General features: G+C 42.6%; 1 protein-coding gene and 1 long non-coding RNA gene across 4 annotated transcripts in view; both read left to right on the forward strand.

Moving 5' to 3' along the window:
• The window catches only part of Auts2 (activator of transcription and developmental regulator AUTS2), an 830,583-nt gene that overhangs the window by 297,473 nt on the left and 511,579 nt on the right, over positions 1 to 21,531 (forward strand). The window contains exons 1-2 of one of the 3 annotated variants that reach the window (XM_048329291.1): positions 16,330 to 17,227; positions 17,391 to 17,455. The exons of the other annotated variants lie outside the window; for them this stretch is intronic. Coding sequence (XP_048185248.1) covers positions 17,408 to 17,455 — 48 coding nt within the window. The 5' untranslated portion in view covers positions 16,330 to 17,227; positions 17,391 to 17,407. Of the gene's footprint in view, positions 1 to 16,329; positions 17,228 to 17,390; positions 17,456 to 21,531 lie in introns of those variants that run through there. 3 annotated transcript variants of the gene reach the window in all.
• On the forward strand, positions 14,122 to 15,503 carry LOC125338502. The gene is made up of 2 exons (XR_007208329.1): positions 14,122 to 14,270; positions 14,343 to 15,503. It is a non-coding gene; the product is annotated as an uncharacterized LOC125338502 (long non-coding RNA).

Consider the following 21,531-nt stretch of genomic DNA (forward strand, 5'->3'; position numbering starts at 1 on the left):
ACGGAGGTGCTATTTTTATGCTCATTGTTGCAGGTAAGTGCCTATGAGACTTAGAAAACTTGGACCCACTCACATTTGGCTATGGATTTACAATTAGCAAACCCATTGCTTTAACCACAGTACAACTTTGTCTTGCTGGCTGAGGTACATAAAAGGTTTATTTTGCCTTCTACCTCTCAGCTCAGGCCAACACCACATGTACATTCTAAATCTAGCTCTTTACAGATTATAGGAATTTGAATAAAGAAGAGGAACAGTGATCCTTTGATAGCTGTTTTAGGTCTATTTCAAGTTTCTCATAATCGTTCGTACCTCAACACAGCAAAAGCATTTCACCATAGTTTCTGAAGGATCCTCTTTCAAGTGGCACCTGACATTTGCTCTCCATAAGTTGAAGCTAATTAAGAGGTCTGATGACCTTGGTCTCTGTGCAGTCACCAGCCTGCTCAGTGAACTACCCAGAATCAGTGGATTTAGTCCCCATTTTCTTTGAGTCACTGTTATACAGCCAGCTTTTCTACAAGCTTATTACCAGCTGCTGTGAATTTGGGCCTTACTTTTGAACTTCTTGATTTTGAGAGCTCTGATAAAGTTCACTTCAAATACGTTTCAAATGCACTATGTTATCTGCTAACTGAGAATACCACACGATGCTTTCCCTGAGCCATGGAGCCTTTTTGTTTCTGGAGTAGCCTTGTCATTTTTAGTCTTTAGAAAACAGGAACTGCCTGAGTTTCTGGGTTCTTTAACCTCTGATTTGGGATTGTTTTGTGTTCTGAAACTGCAGGACCAGGGAGAACTGATGTAACCTAATAAATGATCTTAAATCATCAAGAGCTGAGAGTGGACATGTTCTCCACGTGGACTGTGGGAAGTTGCCTACAGTTTGCTTTTGATTCCTTTGAAGACTCAGTACCTGCAGGCAGGGAATTAGCTATGGCTATGTGGGCCTGCCAGTAGGTTGCATACCTACTGTTCTAGGTAATGACAGTGGCAGTCTCGGAATGGGCCTCGAACAGGAGCTGAGCAGGTCTTTGTCTTCCTACCTCTGAGCTACAAGAAAAGTAAGTAGTTATTCAGAGAGGAAAATTTTGATTTTTAACTCTATTGGTGTGTGGTACATATATTTGTGAGTCCCTTTCCAAACTTGCAAAATGGATTTTAAAGACTTTGAATTTCTATTTGGAAAAAAGAGGAAAATGGATTATTCTAGTAACTTTTACTTTTAGCCTTTTGTTATTGTTCTTATTGCTGCTGCTGTTTTGTTTTTGTTTTTCTAGAGGCAATGTCTTGCCCAGGCTAGCTTAAAACTCTACCTCAGTCTTCAGAGAGCTGGGATTACAGTGTGTACCCCCAAGCTCAGTACCTTTTACAGTTAAACTAGATTTAATCAAAGAGAAAGTGCTTAAATTCTTATTTCCAGTGGAATTACTGATAAACTGCCTTTTCTCTACCTTTACCACAGTTTTGTATTTCTAAGGATTGAAGCTTTCTATGGAATTTTCTCCTTCAGGGATCTCTCTTTTTCTTTTTTTTTCTTTTTTTTTTTTGCCAGTCCTGGGGCATGGACTCAGGGCCTGAGCACTGTCCCTGGCTTCTTTTTGCTCAAGGCTAGCACTCTGCCACTTGAGCCACAGCGCCACTTCTGGCCGTTTTCTGTATATGTGTTTTCTGTGTATGTGGTGCTGGGGAATCAAACCCAGGGCCTCATGTATACAAGGCAAGCACTCTTACCACTAGGCCATATCCCCAGCCCCTTTTTCTTCTTTTTTTTAAATTTCATTTTATCTTTATTGTTAATGTGATGAGCAGAGGGGTTACAGTTACTTAAACAATGTTACCGTTACCCTATCCCTCATGTTCTCCCTCTTACTTCTCCCTACTCCCCTTTCCCCCAGGTTGTAAGGTTGAGATACCATTTAGAATAGCCATTATCAAGAAGTCTAATAACAACACATGCTGGAGGGGATGTGGCCAAAGGCAAACACTACTACACTGTTGGTGGGAGTGCAAACTTGTACAACCAGTCTGGAAAGCAGTATGGGAGTTCCTCAAAAGACTAAACATAGAGCTCCCCTATGATCCAGCAGTCCCACTTCTGGGCATTTCCCCAAATGACAACAAACAAGGCCATACTAAAATTACCAGCACAACCATGTTCATTACAGCATTATTTACCATAGCTAAGATATGGAAGCAATCCAGATGTCCCCCAGTAGATGAATGGATCAAGAAGATGTGCTGTATATACACAATGGAATTCTATAGCTCCATCAGAAAGAAGGACATTGCCCCATGTAAGGAAATGGAATGACCTGAAAAAAATTATAGTGAAGTAAGCCAAGCCCAAAGAAGTAGGTTGAATGAATGGTTTCCCTCATTTGTAAGAACTAGAATACGTCTATGCCATTCTTAACAGGGAATCTCAACAACCCAGTTGCTTAATACAGAGGACTAAATATAATGACGTGTATCAACATGAACTCCAAGATGTGAAAACAAGAGGTGCTTATTATGTCCTCTATGTAGTTTTTTATTTCTTTTTCTTTTTCTTTTTTCTTTCATCTCTCTTAATTTTCTGTACCTTGTGTCTTGTATATAAGATTATTCAACCATGGGAAGGGAAAGGGAATCACAGAAACAGCAGATCAAGGGACAAACTAATGCAACAATGGCACTCACTTTCCTCTTCTTAAAACTGTTGGAGAAAGTATAAAAGTATGCATTTGTATGTGTGATGTTTACATTTTTGTGCCACCTATACTTCTTCATGTAAAGATACAAAAATCGTATTAGAGGAGCCAAATGCAGGTACCAAATGTTCAGCCCTGGTTGAGTTACCAAGATGCCAGTGTGATCCCAGATTCAGAGAGTTGGTGGGGGGCAATCTGTCGGTACACTCAGTATTCTCCCAGACACCAGCAAGGTCTGGACAATTGTGGAGGGCTGCCATTCATTACTAGAGAACGACTTTTCCTTTTACTTCTAATTTTTACAAAATTCAGGCATAGTCTGTTGAAGATAACTGCACTATTTTCCACTCCCATGGTAGCATGTAAGCATTCCCCATCTCATTTTTGCAGCATTTTATTTTTGCTTTTGATAATAGCAGATCTTACTGTGGTGGGGTGAGATAACCCTTTGTGGGTTTGATTAGCATTTCTCTGATTGCTAACCATGTTAGACTTTTTTTCACCTATTTGTTGGCTGTTTTTATTTCTCCTTTTGAAAAATTTTCTGTTCAGATTCTTTTCTGATTTTTAAATGGATTATTTGTTTTATGCTGTTGGGTTTTGCTCATTTGGACTTTCTGGAATGTTAATCCCTTGTCAGATGAATAATTTGAAGATATTTACTTTCTTTCTGTAAGGTTTTTCTCTGCTCTGTTGATTGCTTCCTTTGTTGTGGAGAAGCTTCTTAGTTTGATTTAATCCCATTTGTCTATACTTTTGCTTTTGCTGCCTTTGGCAGTCTTATTACAAGGTCATTGCTTATATCAACATCTTGGAGTCTTTTCCCTATGTTTTCTTCTAGTCATTTCAAAGTTCCATTTAGGTCTTGTATCCACTTAAGGTGAGTGACAGGGGTATTTCAAACTTTATATCTATGGACATCAGTTTTCTCAACACCATTTATTGGGGAGTTTCTCCTTTCTACATGTGGGTGTTGGGAGCTTGATTTGTTTGAGTATCAGCTGGCTGCACATGCAGGAATTTATATTGGTAATTCTAGCCTGTTTGGTTTGTCTGTATGTTGGTTTTATGCTAATACCTTTTGTCTGAGATAAGACATTGTGATGTCTACAATTTTGTTCTTTTGCCTTAAGACTTTGGCTGTTCAGGCTCTTTCATGCTTCCACATGAATTTTAAGATTGCCCTTGGTATGTTGATGGGATTTGGATCAGTTTTCCAATATTGTAACATTACCTGATATAATGAACTTATAAAGATGAAAGGTTTATTTTGGTTCGTAGTTCTGAAGTCTCAAGTATGTGATTGAATGGTCTTTGCACTCTGTCTCTGGCAAGGCAGCTCCATATTGTGGAGGCATGAAAAAAAAGCAAAAATCACCTCTTTAGCTAGGAAGACAGAAGGAAAAAAGGAAGAGCCATGGACTCCCACAGTCTCCTACAAGAACATACCCTAATGATCAAAGGTCCTGTCACTAGGCCCTTACATCCAAATGATTCTACCATGTCCCCATAGCTTTGCTCTGGAACCAACCAACCCCTTGGCATACAAACCTTTGGGGCACCCTTCCCCAAATCACAGTAAACAGGGTGAGCATTTGAATAATGCTGATTCTTCCAGTCCATGCATGTGGGAGGTCCTGCCACTTTTTGGGTCTTCTTCAATTTCTTTCATCCATGTTTTAAATTGTTGTACAGGTCTGTCACATCTTTGCTTAAATTTATTCTTTGGTATTTTATGCCATTTTGTGACATTTTATTTTATAGCTAATGTTAGATTGCTTTCTTTCTCAGCAAGCTCATTATAAAAATGCTAAGAGTTTTCTTATATTGATATTTGTGTGTATGTGTGTGTGTTGTCCAATTATGCTTAATTTGTTAGTTTGAACAATTCTTTTGATGGAGTCTAGTTTTTCTGTGTAAAACTTGAGACAGTCATAGCAAGAAATGCTAATTAAATTCTCCCTTTTCACAGGTTATATAACTGTGATGTTTGAGAACATTTTTTATTTTGAATCTTTTCTTCCCTCTCCTGTCATTACTATTTTGTAGAAAAGAGTTTATGTGTTTTATTTAAATGAATCCTTGCTTTTAAATTTTTTCTTTTGTGACAATATTCTACATAGGCTGCTGGTTTGGGATTTGCAATCCTCCCATCTCAGTTTCCAGAGTACCTCGGTATACTTAGATAGGAAGTTTCTTGAAAGAGCTTGCCCTGGGAGAATGGTTGGAGCTGTGGAAGGAAGGGGGAGATAGGAGTGATGGTATAGCATACTACACAGTATCGAAGCCTGCTCAAGTTCCTCTGTGCCCAGGACATGATTTGGTTTCTAATGCTTGTTATCATTGTGCCTCTTTCCCTCATTTAGCCTGGGTTCTGGCAGAAGAGAAATCTGTTTTTGAAGCATGAGAGTTTTCCCCCCCTTTCCTCCTACCCTCAGCAACAATAAGTACTCTTGATGGCAGCTGCTGTATTAAGCCCAAGAGCTTAAAAGATTAAAGAAACCACTAACAGCAGTCAGGAGGAAGTTTAAGGACCTATTTTCCTGAAGGTCTGCATTTTCATTCTGGTGGTTGAGTAGAAAATTGCAAACAGGTTGTGCTTAGCAGCTGGAGTGCTCTCCAACATCTGGGGAGACCCAGCCTTCTGACTTTAGTGTTCATTGCAAGGGTGACCAGCCTGGGTGGAAACTGCAGGCCTACATTAATACGTAATACCTTTGTATGTATAAGCCATTAGAGTTTCTTTTCGGTAAGTTTTCTTTTGTTTTGTTTAGAAAAGACCACCATTCCTGACTTCTGTTCTTCCACTAGCTTTCCAGACAGATCAGGGAACTGAGAGCTCTGGCTGAGAGTCTTGAGAAGGTCTTACCTGTACCTCCTGATAACTTGATCCTAGAATCAACTGTGTTGGCCTTCAGTGAATGCCTACTATACCAGTTGTATTGGGGGGGGGAGTTTATTATTTTTAGATGGGAAAAGAGAAGCTTAGATGAGATTTGTTTTACTCAAAGTCACAAAAGCTGGTCAGCAGCCCACTGAGGTCTAGAGCCTTCACTTTTTAGGCTACTTAAGAAAATCAAATTATCCAACTTCAATCATTATTGGCAATGTGGTCTTAAGCCTGTACCAAGACAAGATTAATGTTGGTATCTAATGTTTTAGGATCGTCACAATGAATTTACTGTTTGGGTAAACCAACTGCATTAGAAGGATTGAGTGTAGGAATACACCCAGATGGCTGCCACAGCCAGGTAAAGCTCCCACATAGATCAGTTCCTAATTGTTGTAAGTAAATACATTTTGCATGTTGTTTACAAATTGCTTAGGCTGTCTTCATGAATAATGAGAGCTGTGCTAGAGGAAGCTGGAAATCAGGAGGAGCTGTTTTTCAAATAGTATTTCATTGCTTTATTTTTTGCTGATGTTTTCTGGAGCCTCACGGGGTGTGTCTGTGTGGTGGAGAGTGATGGGGAGGGTGGGTCATCTTACACACTTGCCAGAGCCAGCTCTTCTGCTGTCCTCCTAAGATTGTGTGACCATTTTGTGTTCTTTTGCAGGGTGTGTATGTGTATGTTTGTGTGTGTGTGTGTGTGTGTGTGTGTGTGTGTCTTCCTGCCAGTCCTAGGGCTTAAATTAAGGGCCCCTGGGTCCTATTTCTGAGCTTTTGGACTCAAGATTAGTGCTCTGCAATGCCTAACATATGAAACTATAACCCCTCTGTACATCACTTTGACAATAAATAAGAAAAAAATAACAAAAAGATTAGTGCTCTGCCATTTGAGCCACAGCTCAAGCTTTTTGGTGGTTAGCTGGAGATGATACAGTGTCAGGAACTTTCCTATCCAGACTAGCTTTGACTCATGTTCCTCAGATCTCAGCCTCCTGAGTAGCTAGGATTTCAGGGGTGAGCCACCCTGCCAGGGTCCTTTGCATTGTTAAGCTTCCTTACTCACCTTAGCTGAGTGTCTCCTATAAGGACCTGACACCCATACCCACTGTGTGTGGGCATCTTCAGGGACTTCTTGGTTCCTAGTGGCACTTAAGGCCACCTCTTAAGATAAATATCTTCTTAGGTAAGGAACAAAGCACCTTCCCCTAAATGACTCCCTTGGAATGTGGGGGTCTGACATTCAAATATAAATCTCATCAAGCCCTGGCTGCTACCCACCTTTTCTCCTTCTCTGCATTCCACCTTCAGACCACAGGAACTGTGCTGACCTCAAGGGCTTTCTGCACCCCTTCCCCATTCTTTCTGCCTTGGTATAGCTTTCAAACCTTTCCATTTGTTCCAACTCATACTGTTAGAAATACAGCTTAACTCATAGCCAAGTATATGTAGTCACTCTTGGGCTTGGATATATCCACACTGAGCTGAAAGCATGTCAACATGTGCTGTCTTATCACAGGCAGTGCACCATTGTCATTCCTTTACAAGTCCACATAAACAGAGGAAAGGCTCCCAATCAGAACCCTTGGAGCCTGCCTCTGGGGTTCTGGTGAGGAGGGTTTCCAGCTGTTACTGTTGTGGTACCTAGGCATCTTGACAAGGACATGATAAAGATGAGGGCAGAAGGAAGGAGGGGTTAGGTACAGATTAGGGGACCAGCCCTCCTTGCTGGCTCTAGTTCCATGGCCACATATGTGTTTGCTGAGTGGTCTAAGCCTTTGTGCAGATGTCACCTGTTTGTGTGGCCAATAGCTACATGCTAGAGCGCATACTTTGACAGGTATGCTGTGGGCTGGAGTCAGCACACTGCATCCCGAATAGTCCTTCATCTGTCTGAAGTAGTCTACACAAGTCAGTGTCTGAAACAATTCTGAAGAATGAAGCCCTTAAGCAAAAGCAAAAGCAGAAAGCATGGGAACTATGGATGAACTTAGTAAGCATCAGGTACTGGTATCTACCCTTTGACTCATTTGTTCAAACCATGCTTCACAGAACAGCTACCTGGTGCTGGCCATCTGTTACAGCAAGAGTGAGCATACTGTTGGTCCAGTAAGCCTCATCTTTCTTAGCTTAGCATGCTCCTTTCCTAGGCAACACTAGGACCATTTAGTAAGGACAGTAAATAGTCAGCTTCCACCCCCTTTACCTTGAGATGTCACTCCTTTGAGGCAACAAGATCCTCTTAGAGTGACCTTCAGGTCTGGGCAGCTGCAGGACCCCTTATCTACTACTTGGGCAGCAGCCATAAATCCTAGCCTGCCATAATGAAGCCCCTGGTCCACAAGTCCACACCAAGGTCTCTGCCCCCAAATCCTTGTAGGTTATATAGGTCACCACAGACAATAGCCAACATTTCTCCTTTCTTGTGAGAAGGTTTTGCCAGTCCCTTTACTGGCAATAAACCTTTTCTTTGTTCTTTGTACCTAGATGTCTGCATGGTTTTCTGGCAAAGTCTTATTTCCTAACACATACCATAACCCACTGGACAAACCCATGCTGTTGTCTACTCTTGTATAATAAAAGCCTTTTTTGAAGAAAGCTATATCTCTTTGTAATATAGATACATACATATGTATGTATATATATATATATTTTTACACATGTACATATTGTGTGTCTGGCTAATCTTGCCCTGTAACAGGGCAAGGTTGAGTAATTGTGATAGAGACCAATGTCCTGTAGAATCTAAAGTAGTTACTGTTGGGCTCTTTAAGGTTAGTTTGTGGCTCTCTGCTCTGAAAGGTCAATCAGTTCTTGCTTCTGTGGCCGCAAGAATTAAGCGGTGAGCTGTTGGGCTCTCGTATATACTGCTTTCCAGAGAACACACCCACCAGAGCCATATTTGGCACAGTTGGGTAATGAGGTGGAGCTGAAAACACAGCCTGGCACACTCATTTCCAAGGTCTCTACAAACCTTGTAGTGTTGAAAAGGCACAGAAGGTTAGAGACTTGGGCTGTAAAATCTAGTCACTGAGAGCCCCTCTCTCCTTTGGGAATTGATTCCTGTTACTTGCTTTGTGACTAGGAGGGTGTACTACATGAACAGTTCTCAATATTGCACCTGCATGTAAGCCACCTGTTCTTGTTGGACAGATGGTAGGTATCTCTTCCTCCCAGGTTCCTGATTTTATAGGTCTGGGAAGAGCCTGAGTAAGAACTTAGATTGTTAGCAAGGTGTTAGTTGTGCTGATGCTGCCGGTTCAGAGGTTATGCTTTGAGAACCATCGGGTTTTACCTTGTCTCAGGAGCACCTGGAAGAGCAGGCTTCATCTGCCCAATAATAGGCAAAGGGCGGGATAGGTTTAGGGAAGGAGAAGTGGGGAACACTTGCATGGATACCACAGGAAGTAGCATTAGGAGAGGACCCAAATCTCAGATGCTTCTTTGATATGCACCAGAGCCATCTTGTCCTAAATTTCAATTTCTCATAGTCTGTCTAGGTAAAGGAAACTCCTCACAGCTCTGGTAACATTCAGCTGTCCCCAGTTTTACCTAGTGCCCTGAAATTCCGGAGTGTGATTTGACCAGTCTTACAGTGTGGTTGAAGAAGAGAACCTGTTACGGCAGATCTAATCGTTGTCTACTCTGCCCTCCTCATCTACCCCGATCTGCACATTGGCTTTAAAAACTCTTGTATTGTCCTTTTTTTTTTCTTGAAATTACTATGTTCCTGGGCACAGAGAAGCCCTGAAGTTAAAGGAGTTATTGGGAACCTGTTTGTGGCATAGACTGCAAGTTTCTGACAGAATAAACTTACTTGGCTCAAAAATTCTCCAGGGAATTCTGTTTTCCTCACTTGATATAGTTCTTACAAACTGGGAATCAAAGAAGCTGTATGTAGCCTGGGAAATTTAAATATTTACACAGATGACCATCCAAACACAGCCTGTCAGGTCTCTACCATCCTGCTTTGGCCCTGCCCTGCCTTCTGGCTGTTCATTGTCACTGTTCACTCTGCAGCCTACATTCACCCAGGATGGCTTTTCTTGGCTCAGAGGCCCAGGAGCCCAGGAGCCTAGGAGCCTGCCCTAGGGATTCTGTCTCTTACTCATTTTTTAAACAGATTTTCATTGTATCCAGGGAGAGAGTCATTGTATTCACAGTTGCTCAGCTAGAATGCTCTCATTTGACCCAGGCCTCCAGCCTGACATTTTCCTGGTTATTTTGAAGATAGTGTCTCATGGACTTTTCTACCTAGGCTGGCTTGAAATTGAGATCTTCTTCAGCTGCCAGTCATAGCTACTCAGAAGTGAACCATCAGCCCCAGGCTGAATCTTACTTCTATCTTTTTCGTCATTATACTTCATACAAAATCATTTTGACAGGCTTCTAGTTCCCCAAGTCCACAGTGACCTTCCCGAGAGCAGTATTTCTCTCAAGACCCCTGTACTGTGTCAGTCCTGCAGGGGGTGTGACCAGGACATATCTGCTTTCTTACAGCATGCTGCCAAGACCTATGACTTTCCAGTCTGAGCTATGTGGGAAGAAGATGTCATTTGTGGGGTGCTCTGTCTGTTTCTCCATATCCACTGTGCTATTAGTGATGATTTCCATTTTGTCAGATTGCGTTTTCTCTTTTCAACTATAGTTCAAACAAAATAATTTTAGACAACATCCTGAGAACATTTGAAAACATGACATTTTAGGTCTGTTTTCCCCCTTTGCTTTAAAAAAGTATATACAGCTATAATTACTAATTGCTGCACTCTGAGTAGAGACAGATGATACATATGTTTGTGACAATTTTCCAGAGGGAGAGCTAAGTAACCAGGCTCATTTTTCCATAATGTGAACGTTATTCACAAACTATTACCATAATTGATGCGCCAAGCCACTGTAGGGTAAATAATGGGTTGTGTGTGGGAAGCAAGCTAGTAGTCAATGAATACTAAAGAACAAAACCTCATTTTAAAGGAGAAACTGTAATTATAATCATTCTGAATTCATCCTGCAAAACGGTTAAAATAACTTGGCTGCCATTTATCTGTGTCATTCTGTGTGTATATGGGGAGGAAGTATATGAGTCAGAAATACATATGCACATACACATTTTATACAAAAGACATAAACAACCCCTCGTAATCTCCCATTTTCTCAAAGCATTTGCCTCAGACCCTAGGTGAATAGGAGAGGTGTTAACCAGAGAATGTGTATCAATGAGAAAGACTGCAATTTTAGCTGTTTTGTCTTTTGCTTTTGTAAGTGTGTTGTGCCTGCTGGAATCTCGTATCTCTTCCCTTGTCCACAGCAGTTTCTGTGTTTCCTCCAGAGCTTCCTTTGCACAGGAAGCTTCTGTCATCTACCTCAGATGCTTCTTATTGCTTTGCAAGTGTAGTATATTGATCCACACTGTTGGGATTTGTTGTTTTGTAATAGGAGGTCAGAAGTCATTTCTTGTGTGTATCATTATTCTTCACAATAAGAGTGTCAAGTCATGTCAGGCTAATGTGTATATGTGTGTGTTTGTGCACACACATGCTCTTCTTATCCTCTTCCTTCAGAATTGCTAACGTTGTCCATGTATGAGCTAGCTGGCTCAGTCTGTATTGTTGCCTATATTGTTGCCTGTATTGTTGCCTGCCTCTTTCCTGTGTGTCAGATGGGACATGGTTTTTATGAAGCCTTTATTTTATGTTTAGTTTCCAGTGTTTACCAAAGTGCTCTAATGTGACTGGAAAGGATCAGGCCCTCGATTCCACTGGTGTGGAACTTTTGATGGAGTACCTACTAGGAAATCTATAGTATAGAACTCCTCCGTCCTGGACCAGTTCTGATATCAGAGGGATAGGCACTGCCCTTGTCTCCTGAAATTTAGCAGTTTTAGTTCACAGATAGGGCAGTCTGTCATAGTTGAGATGCTTTTCTAGTTTAAAATAGGTCACAGTGTATGTTTTAGGAAGCTTTTAGTAAAGTCTCCTCAACGCTGGTCCTGCTCTTAGCTGTAATCTTGGTATATTCTAGTGATTTTCTTTGAATAGATAAGCTGTTCTTCCTACACTGGACATCTTTGTCTCAACCTTTTATAGCAATGGCAGTACGGACAGTTTTCTGTATGGTCTCCTAGCTCAAAATCTCTGGCCCATAATATCAAACAGTCAGTTTACTCATTGAGTTTGTAAATTGGCCATATTTCTATAGCAGAGGGTTGAGTAAATAGAATGGCCCTTATCACATTGCTCATAGAGCCTGAGCTCGTGTTGTGAGACAACTGCAGCTCGTCCTCTCAAAAGAGAATTGTTGGTTTTATCAGATTTTCTCTCCTTTAATCTTAAAGACTTGAGCCTTTCCAAGGGCTTTTTGTGAAGCGGAGAAAACAAAACAAAATCTAGCAAGCTCTACAACCTCAGGGACTTGTAAGTACCCGAGCCCACCTCTATATAGGCATGCATTTCAAGAACTGAAAATTATTTGCTACACACCAGCACACAGCAGGCATTCCCCTGTATGCACTAGGGTAGCCTGTGCTTGTTTGTCAGGGGATTTAGATTATCCAGGAGTGGGTACTGTAGAAGGGCAAAAAGCCTTGGGGGACTGCCCAGAGACGGCTTTCCTTCACACAGAGTGGTGTGCTGTCCATTAAGACCACTCTCTCACCTGAAGAACCTCGGCTCAGCCTTTGGTCTGGCTCCCCCAGGACTGGAAAGTACTTGGCTTCAAGCTGGTGCCTTTTGAGTCTGCATTTGGCAGCAGGCCCTGGCTTCCTTCCTGTTGGGCCCTGTGCCTTCTAGGAGCAGGGAGGAGGTCAGATGCAGATATGGCAGGCAGTTTCTGCCTCCTGCAGTGTTCACATGATGGGCATTCTCCATTCCCTACAGGTTTAAGGAAGAGCAGCACATTTATCATGGGGAGTAATGAGAAAAAGCACACCACTTTCTCATCCTCCTGAACAGCAGAATAGAGGATGAAATCCATACTCTTTTCTACTCAGCTGTATCTCTTTGTAGTTTGTGTTACAGGTCCAAGTCATTTCAAGCTTTCCTGTTAAGCTAAAGTTCTGAACCATTATATTTGCCCACTTTTTTCCTAGTTGGGTCAAGGGAAGCTGTGTAAAATGTTGTCTGCGGTAAGGAGTGTGTGTGTGTGCGCATGCGCGTGCGTGTATACATGCACAGCTTGAGGATAAATGCTTGGTTGTTGGCACAAGGATGTCCAATACTTGCAAAAGAGGGACCACTACACACCAAGGATGGGAAGTGCCTAAGGCTTTTGAACAGATAGACGGGTGAGATGGATGCTTTAGAAAGTTTCATAAGAGCTGAGAGGAGGGAAAAGCCTGGAATACCCACCAGGCCTCTCCAGCCTCTGTATTAGGTGCTCCCGTCCTCTGCCAGGGGAAAAGGGTGTGCTCTATGCTCAGCTGCAGTGGAAACAGGGCAGCTCCTCTCCCAGTTGTCCCTCTACCAGTGAATAGTCTGTTTAAAACAAAACAAAAAGGTGAGTGGGAATTGGAGGGAGGAGGACTATGTACCAGGAAGTGAAATGAGTGCTGGGGAAGCCTGTCTTGATTGTGGTTTCAGAATCATTAGACTCAGTTGCTAGTTTGTTCTATCTCTGTGTGTGTATGTTTCTGGGAATGTCTAGCTTTCCAGAAACATGAAAAGTAAAATAGCAGTCAGACTTTAATTCTGGAGTGCACTGCTGTTGGGAAAAAAGCTGGCTTGCAATTCATGACCATAATGCCTTCCCTCACCAGGCCGTCTAACCAAACCCATCAGCTTGCTGTATCCTCTCAGACACTCCTCTGCCTCTCTCCTCAAGGCGTGCCAGGCTTTCAACTAGCCAGGCTCTGTCCTAGCAGGTGCAGTTTGGGAGTGAAAGTCTAAGAAGTATGTTTATGTAGTGTTGTGAGCAGCTCTAGACACCAGCAGAGGTTAAGAGGCTATGATGTAATTTAAGGTGACGATGCCTTTACCTTAGATCAGGCTCACTGGGAGCCTGGTACTATGATTCTTGATTCATGCGCAGGTATTGCTTTTAACTCTCACAGGATCTTCATCTTAAGATATGTTTCTTTAATCTTACTTTAAAGATGGGAAATTGTGGTTGAGAGGGATCATGGTGACTGAAGTTATACCTGGCTTTGCCAGGGCTGTGCTGCACCTAAGTTCTGTATTAGGAGGTTTCACAGGTAACCACTGTCTCTGATGCATTGTAACTTGTCCTGCAAAGCAGCCCCTCACCCTGTATTACTGGCCCATCTTCCTATTCAGTGGGCAACCAATCATCTGCCTCCTGACTGGAGCTTTGTTTACCTCTCTGTCATGCTCATGGGACATTTGGCAGGTATATCACTTAATACCTCTCCTCCTCCTTGTGACTCTATAAGATAGTCTGTATGCTCATACTCATTCCCACTGCTCCACCATCACCATCTGCTTCCTGTCTGAAATGTGTCACACAGATCTCGTCCTACCATCCTCAGGGAGACTCTTACGTAGAGTCACTCACTCTCACATAAGGAGCCAGCTCACCCACAGAGCAGCTTCGAGACCTGGGCAGTCACTTTCCTCTCCAGACATCATCATTACTGTGGTGTCTGTTCAGTCAGTTCCAGCTGGTGAGATAGGTAGAACATGTCTCAGATGAGGAGATACAACGTGTCTCAGGTGAGGAGACAGAACATGCCACAGGTGAAGAGAGAGAGCACATCATAGGTGAGGAGATAAAATGCATCACAGATGAGGAGATAAAACGTGTCACAGGTGAGGAGAGAGAACATATCACAAGTGAGAAGATAGAACACTTCTCCTGTACTTCCTGTTAGGTACATATTATCTTTAGGAGTTTATTGAAGGAATGGCTATTGCAATATAAATTCATTGAGAAGCATTATTAAGTTAATGCATTTTTTTGTTTCTTTGATCTATGATTGAGTACTAAAATTCAGTAGGGTACCACATGGGCTCTGCCTACATGGGCTAGGTACGGGTTTCCATGAAGTCTCAAATCCCTCCCAGGTACAGTAGTACTGGACTATAGATGAGTCTAGTGCCTTCATTACCCACACTCTGCCTTTCTGAATCTTTCTTTGTCGTATGTGTCCTTCTCTGTGAGTACTTGGGTTCATGACTAAAGGAGTGTAACAAAGAAATAGGTTGCCATTGAAAAACCCACTCTTCTACTTGTTGTGTTTGACCGTCATATCCCTAAGCATAACTGGTTAGACATGACACTCTCTTTCCCTCTTCTGTTCTATCTGTCCTGTGAAACACTGGACCCCTCCCTTTTCTCTGAGGCCAGGAGCGGCTGTGGCCTCATTTTCCTCCTTAGTGCACTGCTGGTATAGTCCCCTTACCACCTGTCTTGTCACTTGGCCTGCTTAGTTCCTGAGGCTCCTGTCACCACTCTTCTCTGGATGGAAACCCCACATATCGCCAGTGGAAAGACAACTCTTGTCTGGAATTAGCAGTGGGCCTCAGCCACTGCTGGCATTTTTAGTGTAGCCCCTCAGTGCTTGTCTTCTTGCTTTCTCTGTGCTCTTGGCAGTAGGAAGTTCCAAGCTATCCCACTCTGATCAAGGCTGATGAGTGTGTGAGAAAGATCCTAGGGGCTTCACACCATGGTCTCGTCACTCTTACTACAGCGTGACAGCACATTTTCTCCCTGGGATCCAGCCATCCAACACCAGGTGTGTCCAGATGCTGTGCCAAGCCACAGACAAGTGGGGATTTGCCCCTGAGAGATCTCCCATCCTTGAGGTAATGCTGACTATGGTAATGGTGACAGTGGTGCTGCATGGTACTGGCTGAGAAGGGCACAGGTTCTGTATTTAATAACTGCATCTTGCTCTGCTGTGGGATGAGGAGAAAGGAGGCTCCTTGGAAGACGAGATCTAAGGCCTAATTTAAACAGTAAGATAATGTGATGCAGGGATGCACAGGGACTTTGGAAAAGAACAATACCTAGATGCCAGAAAGATTGCAGGGTACAAGCGGCCTGTCATTGCCACCTGTCTTAGAGACGTGGGAAGTTTTCCTTCCATTGTGAGTTGCAGGCACTTTTCCACTTCTTGTGCACTTGCACAAGTGTTTATGGCATTGGGTTGTGAGGTCAGCACAAACTGGCCCTGGGCACATGGGAAACTGCTCTGCAATGGGCACCCACGGAAGTGCAGGGACAATGGAACTTCATGCTTGGCATATTGTGACTCACTAGGTTAGGGGTTTTAGAGCAGCTTTTCAGTTAAAATGATAAATACAGTCCTGAATGAATAAACAAACCTTCTGCTTAGTCTGGTGATATGTAAATAGCAGCTTTGAAAATGAATGTATATATTCCATCTCCATAAAGACATTTGGTAGATGACATTTTAAGTCTTCAGCGAATGTGATGTGTTCAACATCTCCAGTGAAGGATGTATGTGCTCATGTATTTTCAGGTCTATGTGTTTGAGGCTCCTGGGACACAGGAGTGAGGAACAAGCAGTTAGCCCTCTGTGCTGCTCCTGGTCTTTTGGGGGTGAGTCAGGAGTACAGGTCAGTCCTCAGGTAGCCTTTGACTTGGGATCATAGTGCCGATTCCCATTTGCTTTATTGTTCTCCGCCGTTTCAGAAGGAGAGTGGGACCCAAGCAATCCAAGATTAAGCAGCTAACAGTCTAAATCTTTAGTCTTGGAAGATAGAGGCGGATAACATCGTGTATTCAGGCTCCTCTGCTTCTCCCTCTGTGGGACTCTATAGCATTCTGAAGAGTCTACTTTTGTATCCCAATAGATCTTGGATTATTTTGTATTTGATTAATAAATGACTTTACTTGGTGGTGGAGGTGTAGGAAGCAGGTAGGTGAGCACCCTACTGTTTGGTTTTCCCTGTTACCAGGTGTCTAGCTGGTGTTACTAGAAGGAATCCTAGGGCCTTGGTTGCCTCAGTCATACCTGCTAAGCCATGTTCCTGTATTTTACCCCCTCCACTTTCTATATTTCAGGCATCTTATAGAATCTTGAGAAGTTTAGTAAGGTGGTTGTATAACAAAAAATGCAAACACTTTCCTTATGATTTTGAAAATTAAAATATCTGAAAGTATCATGTCCCTAGTTTTCTATCTCTGGCTACAAGAGGCTGGAAGATGTTGCTTCAGCTGGAGAGCATTGCCAGAGAGACTGGACCATTTCTAGTGTTGTCACCCTCTGGGGACAAGAAGAAAGGTCACTTCCTGATCTTATTTTAGAGATCTTGATGTTGGAGTGGTGGCAGAGTCCTTTCTCTAGATCTAGGCCCCTGTCAGAATAATGTTTGGCCAGGTGTTAATCTGTGTCTCCAGGGAGAGTGGGATTCATTATTCATCCCATGGGAGGGAGGCAGGCAGAGAAGTGGCTGTCCTGGGTGGGAGCCAGGGCCAAGCCTGCCTCCTGCTCACTGACATGTGCTGTTGGTGATGAAGGCAGGGCAGTCCATTTGAGGAATTCTCCTGTCATGCAGCCAAGAGAGAGGCAGAGGGAGGGAGGGAGGAGGAAGGCAGAGGCAGGCAGCTTGGCAAGGCTGTCCTGGAGTACAGTTTCCGGAGCAAGATCCAACAGGATGCCTCAGCACTAAGGAAGGTGTGCAGGAGATGAAGCAGAGGGAGTGAGAGGGAGGCCAGGTTTGAAATGGTGCATTTTCCCCGGCTTGCCCCTTGTACCTCGCCTGTCTCTGGCACCCTGGCATTCCATGAGACACTCCATCTCTGAAAGAAGCCTCTGAAGTTGTTGTTTCCTCCCCGCTCTGGGCTGTGGGGTTTCTACCACCCTTACTTTTTTTCTGTCTTCTGCTCAGAGGCAGGAGGAAACAAGATGATCAAGTCAAGCTGGTTCTATGTTAAGTTCAAGTATGCTGAGAAGGTAAGTCCGTGTGCCTGCCCTTCCCGGGAAACCTGCACTCTATCCAGTCTTTTCTGGCTGCTAGCTCCTCCACCCTGTCTAGTCTTCCCAGGTTTATGGCTCCTTCAGCTACACAGGAAAGCAGACGGAGCCCAGACCTCTTGTTTGTGAGTGTGTTTCCTCTGCCTTAATGATTCTTGGATGAGACACACAGGCTCTGTGATTGCAGTTGCACCTTGTCATAGACAAAGAAAAGGAAGGAGTCTTCAGGCTGTGCTGTTTGTTTCTGGATGGAGTCATCAGTGAAGGAGGCAGAACAATGAAAAGTAGTAACAGAAGGGCTTGAAGTGCTGCTGTATAGGTTGAAGAATGTTTTCAAGGGGCATATTTGTTGTGAAACCTGATGATATATGTTTGGTTCTGACACAGTTTGAAAACCTCTTTTCTTACTTATACTTCACATATACTGAAGTTTAACTTTCATTTTTGCCTAACTAACTTTGCTTCTTAATGTGTAAGTTATATAGTTATAGGAAAAAAAAAACCTTCCCATCATTTTATCTGACTATATATGAGAAGCATCTTAGCTGTCTGTTTGGGGGCTTGTGCTTTAGAGAAAAAGTAAATTTTGGTGGGTCTGGAATTCTGGTGTTAAACAGTTCCTGTGCTAACATATTATTACCAGGATTTGATAATAAAAGTGTGAATTTCTCATACATCTTCACCTGTCTGACTTGTCTGCCAGGCTGTTTCTGGATCATTGGTGTCCCTCACTGAGATTTCCAGAATCCTAAAAGGCCTTTCTGGTGAGGGCTTTCCTTCCCTGATTTGCTTCTTAATCGCATGGGCACATTACCTGCAGAGTTAGGTAAACACTGGAGAAGGGCATAGGTGCCACAGAGAGCAGAGAGCCACAATCCCTTCATACTTCTTCTGATTTTATTATACAAGCACATAAAGCCACCTCTACTCACCTATGTATGAAAGAAGTCCAAGCACTGGGGGCTCAGTCTTCCTGCATGGTTTCTTCTGGATTCATTTCTTTCTCTCTTCTGGGGTTATAGACCAACTGTATAGCTTAGTCTGGCCTGGAACTTAAGATACTTCTATCTCAGCCTCTCCAATACTATCCCATTGGCCCTCCCTCCCTCTCTCCATCCCTCCCTCATACTCTACCTGCTTTCCTCCCTCCCTTCTTTAAATGAAAGAAAAATGATTTTTCTTCTACTGTTAATGACATTACAGTATTTAAAATATCCTTCCTCCTCTATTTTAAGCTCATCTGCATTGTTAGCTATTAAAGCCGTTATAAGCAAAATATCATCTGTGTTCAGGACAGTGAAAGGTTATTGTCTAGTTGGGATTTATTTTTTGCCTCGGCAGGCAGAGCCTTGTCCTTTGAGAAACCTGCTACCCTTTGTTTGCCATTAGGAATTTTGATAACTGCAGCTGTCATCTGCCCTCCTTAACCTTTTCGTCCCATCTTGAGAGTTTTCTCTTGGGAACCTGAAAGATAAGAGTTGAGTCCTATGAATAAGCTAATGCTAACAGGAGAAAAGCATTTCAAGAAAGAATCTTCATACAAAGAAAAAGGAAAGGCAGTTAATTGCCTTGTTTGAATTGCAGTCTTTCTCCTCCTTGAGCCACCAGTCAGGGAGGGAGAGAGCACAACTGGACTTGGTGTGATACCGAAGAGGCCACCTAAGGCTCCACACCTGCTCTGAGAATGTCTGCCCTGCTTATACAACCACAGAGGAAGGAGAGTGGATGTCTCTGTCTTCTTTGGGGATATACATGGTGCTGCAGCTCTCGGTGATTGTCCTAAGAAGCACCTTCGTTCTTTCACAATGATTTGTTTTAATATTTAGTAATTGGTTGGTTGATTGAACCACTAGGGTTTGAACTGAGGACCTTGCACTTGCTAGGAATGGCCGTCTAACTCTGAGCCACCCCTACAGTCCTGTTTTAGAATTTACATTGGGGATTGATTCCTCCCAAATGCAGCAAAATGAATTGTTTTTCATCTGGAGAGAAAAAAAGGCCTTAGTGCAAACATGGGGATGGATTTAAGCATTCTCAATCAGTGTCCCAATCAACTAGGATTACAGGCATGAGCCTTCAGTGCCCAAGCACCTTTGGTTTTTCTTATAGCTTCTATTACTTTGCTGAGACACATTACTTTGCTATGGCTTTGTATCTGTTTTTCTCATTTTAAATGTATTTGTGATTGCTTGTTGAAACACCTCTGTGGTGGGTGTTTTGCAATCTTTTCAAGACATTCTAGTAACATTGATACCAGCGTTTGGTGTCTGGATTGTCTTTTTCTGTTTGGGTTGTCATTTTTTCTGATTTCTGGTGTGACAAGTGAGTGATACTTGATTGAAACAGAGATATTTGGGGCATTATGTTTCAGACTTCACCTCTTATTTAAATCCTTTGTTTCTAGCTTTTTTCTCTGCCAGTTCTTTAGCTGTGCTGAAGATGGCCACTGGGGAGATGTCCACATTTACAACTTGACTTCTGTTGTTACGCAGGTGGGCTCCAGCTCTACCGCTGGCTGCCACTGACATCACAGTCAGCAGCTGTGATGGGAGGGGTTCATGTGTCCTGTTATTGGCTCAGCATGGCCTCCGTGAACACTCAGGTCCTATTATCTCAGTTGTGGCTTCCACACACTTGGGTCCCGTCATTGTCTCAGTCATGACCTCCACACACACTTGGGTCCCATTATTGTGTCAGCCATGACCTCCATGCACAGACGGGTCCCATCATTGGCTCAGTCATTATATACTCAGGTCCCATCATTATCTCATTTGTGGCCTCCACATGCACTGGGGTACCATGATTGTCTCATTAGTGGCCTTCACGCACACTTGGGTCCCATTGTCTCAGTTGTGGCATCCACACACATTTGGGTCCCATTGTCTCCAGGAGTGTTGTTGACACACACTTGGGGTTGGTTTCCTTACTCTTAGGCACTGTTTGAGAATGTGAAAGCCAACACGTGGATCCTCTTGCTTCTGGTCCTTTAGATTAGAGAGCAAACTTCGTAGAGCTTTGATTCCTCCTGGACAGATAATTCTAGGCTTTTGGTTTCTTTAATTATGAGCCTAGGACATGCATCCCTCAAATCCTAGGAAAATCCAGCTTGTATCATGTTGAAACTCCAGGTTTCAAGTCCCAGTCTTCCCTTTCTCCCTCTGTCAGATTCTAATTCTGTTTGCATTCATCTATAATGTCCAAGGTACTCAGTTGAACTTAGTACATAATGAGAAAAAGCCTGCCTACTACCTATTTGCTAGAAGCAGAAGTTCCTTAAGATGCATTTTAAAAGGGAGGGAATGATACAATGTTTTTAAGTATTTGCACTGCACTGGTCCTATGAGTAAGTGCTGAATGGAGGGGACAATTGTATTTTATTATCTTCTTTAAGTGCTTCAAATTGAACTGTCAGTTATACTCTGCTAATCTCTGCTTGAAGGAACTCCATTTTAAGCTTACCAAGCTTTATGTAAATTTTATTATCCACCTCACAGACATCTGCACCTTCAAAACTCTTTATTACTATCCCATCCAGATACAGATCCATAAAAACAACACCATTTCGTTCTCCAGGTAATTTTGACAGTGAACTTATAAGATTGGAATTACTCACTCTACTTTCATTGAAAAATTTTACTCATTTCTGACAGAAAGTAATAGAGAAGACAGTAGTTCTTTTCTTGAAAACTCATTCTAATGAAGCATTTTTCTAGAAATTTTTATTTTTTTTATTTGTGCATAGTGATTTCATTTTTGTATTTTCATACATTCATATAATGTACTTGGACTAAATTCATACCTGTCCAGCACTTCTTATCTCTCCTTTCATATACTCTTAACAGAATAAGGAAACTATTCTGCCCATATTCACCCTTTTTACCTTCTTTCTCCCTCTTCTCTGTTGCTGATCCCCCATCCCCAGTCCCCTTTTACACTTCTGTCATTTATTTGGAATTAGGTGGGGAAAATTATTTCATTCTTGGTTTCATAGGAAGTCTTTTTTAAACTGTTCTGAGATTATTTTAGATAATGTTACATCCTATTGTCAGCCTTGC

Source organism: Perognathus longimembris, chromosome 1 (assembly GCF_023159225.1).
Source record: "Perognathus longimembris pacificus isolate PPM17 chromosome 1, ASM2315922v1, whole genome shotgun sequence".
Lineage (NCBI taxonomy): Eukaryota > Metazoa > Chordata > Mammalia > Rodentia > Heteromyidae > Perognathus > Perognathus longimembris.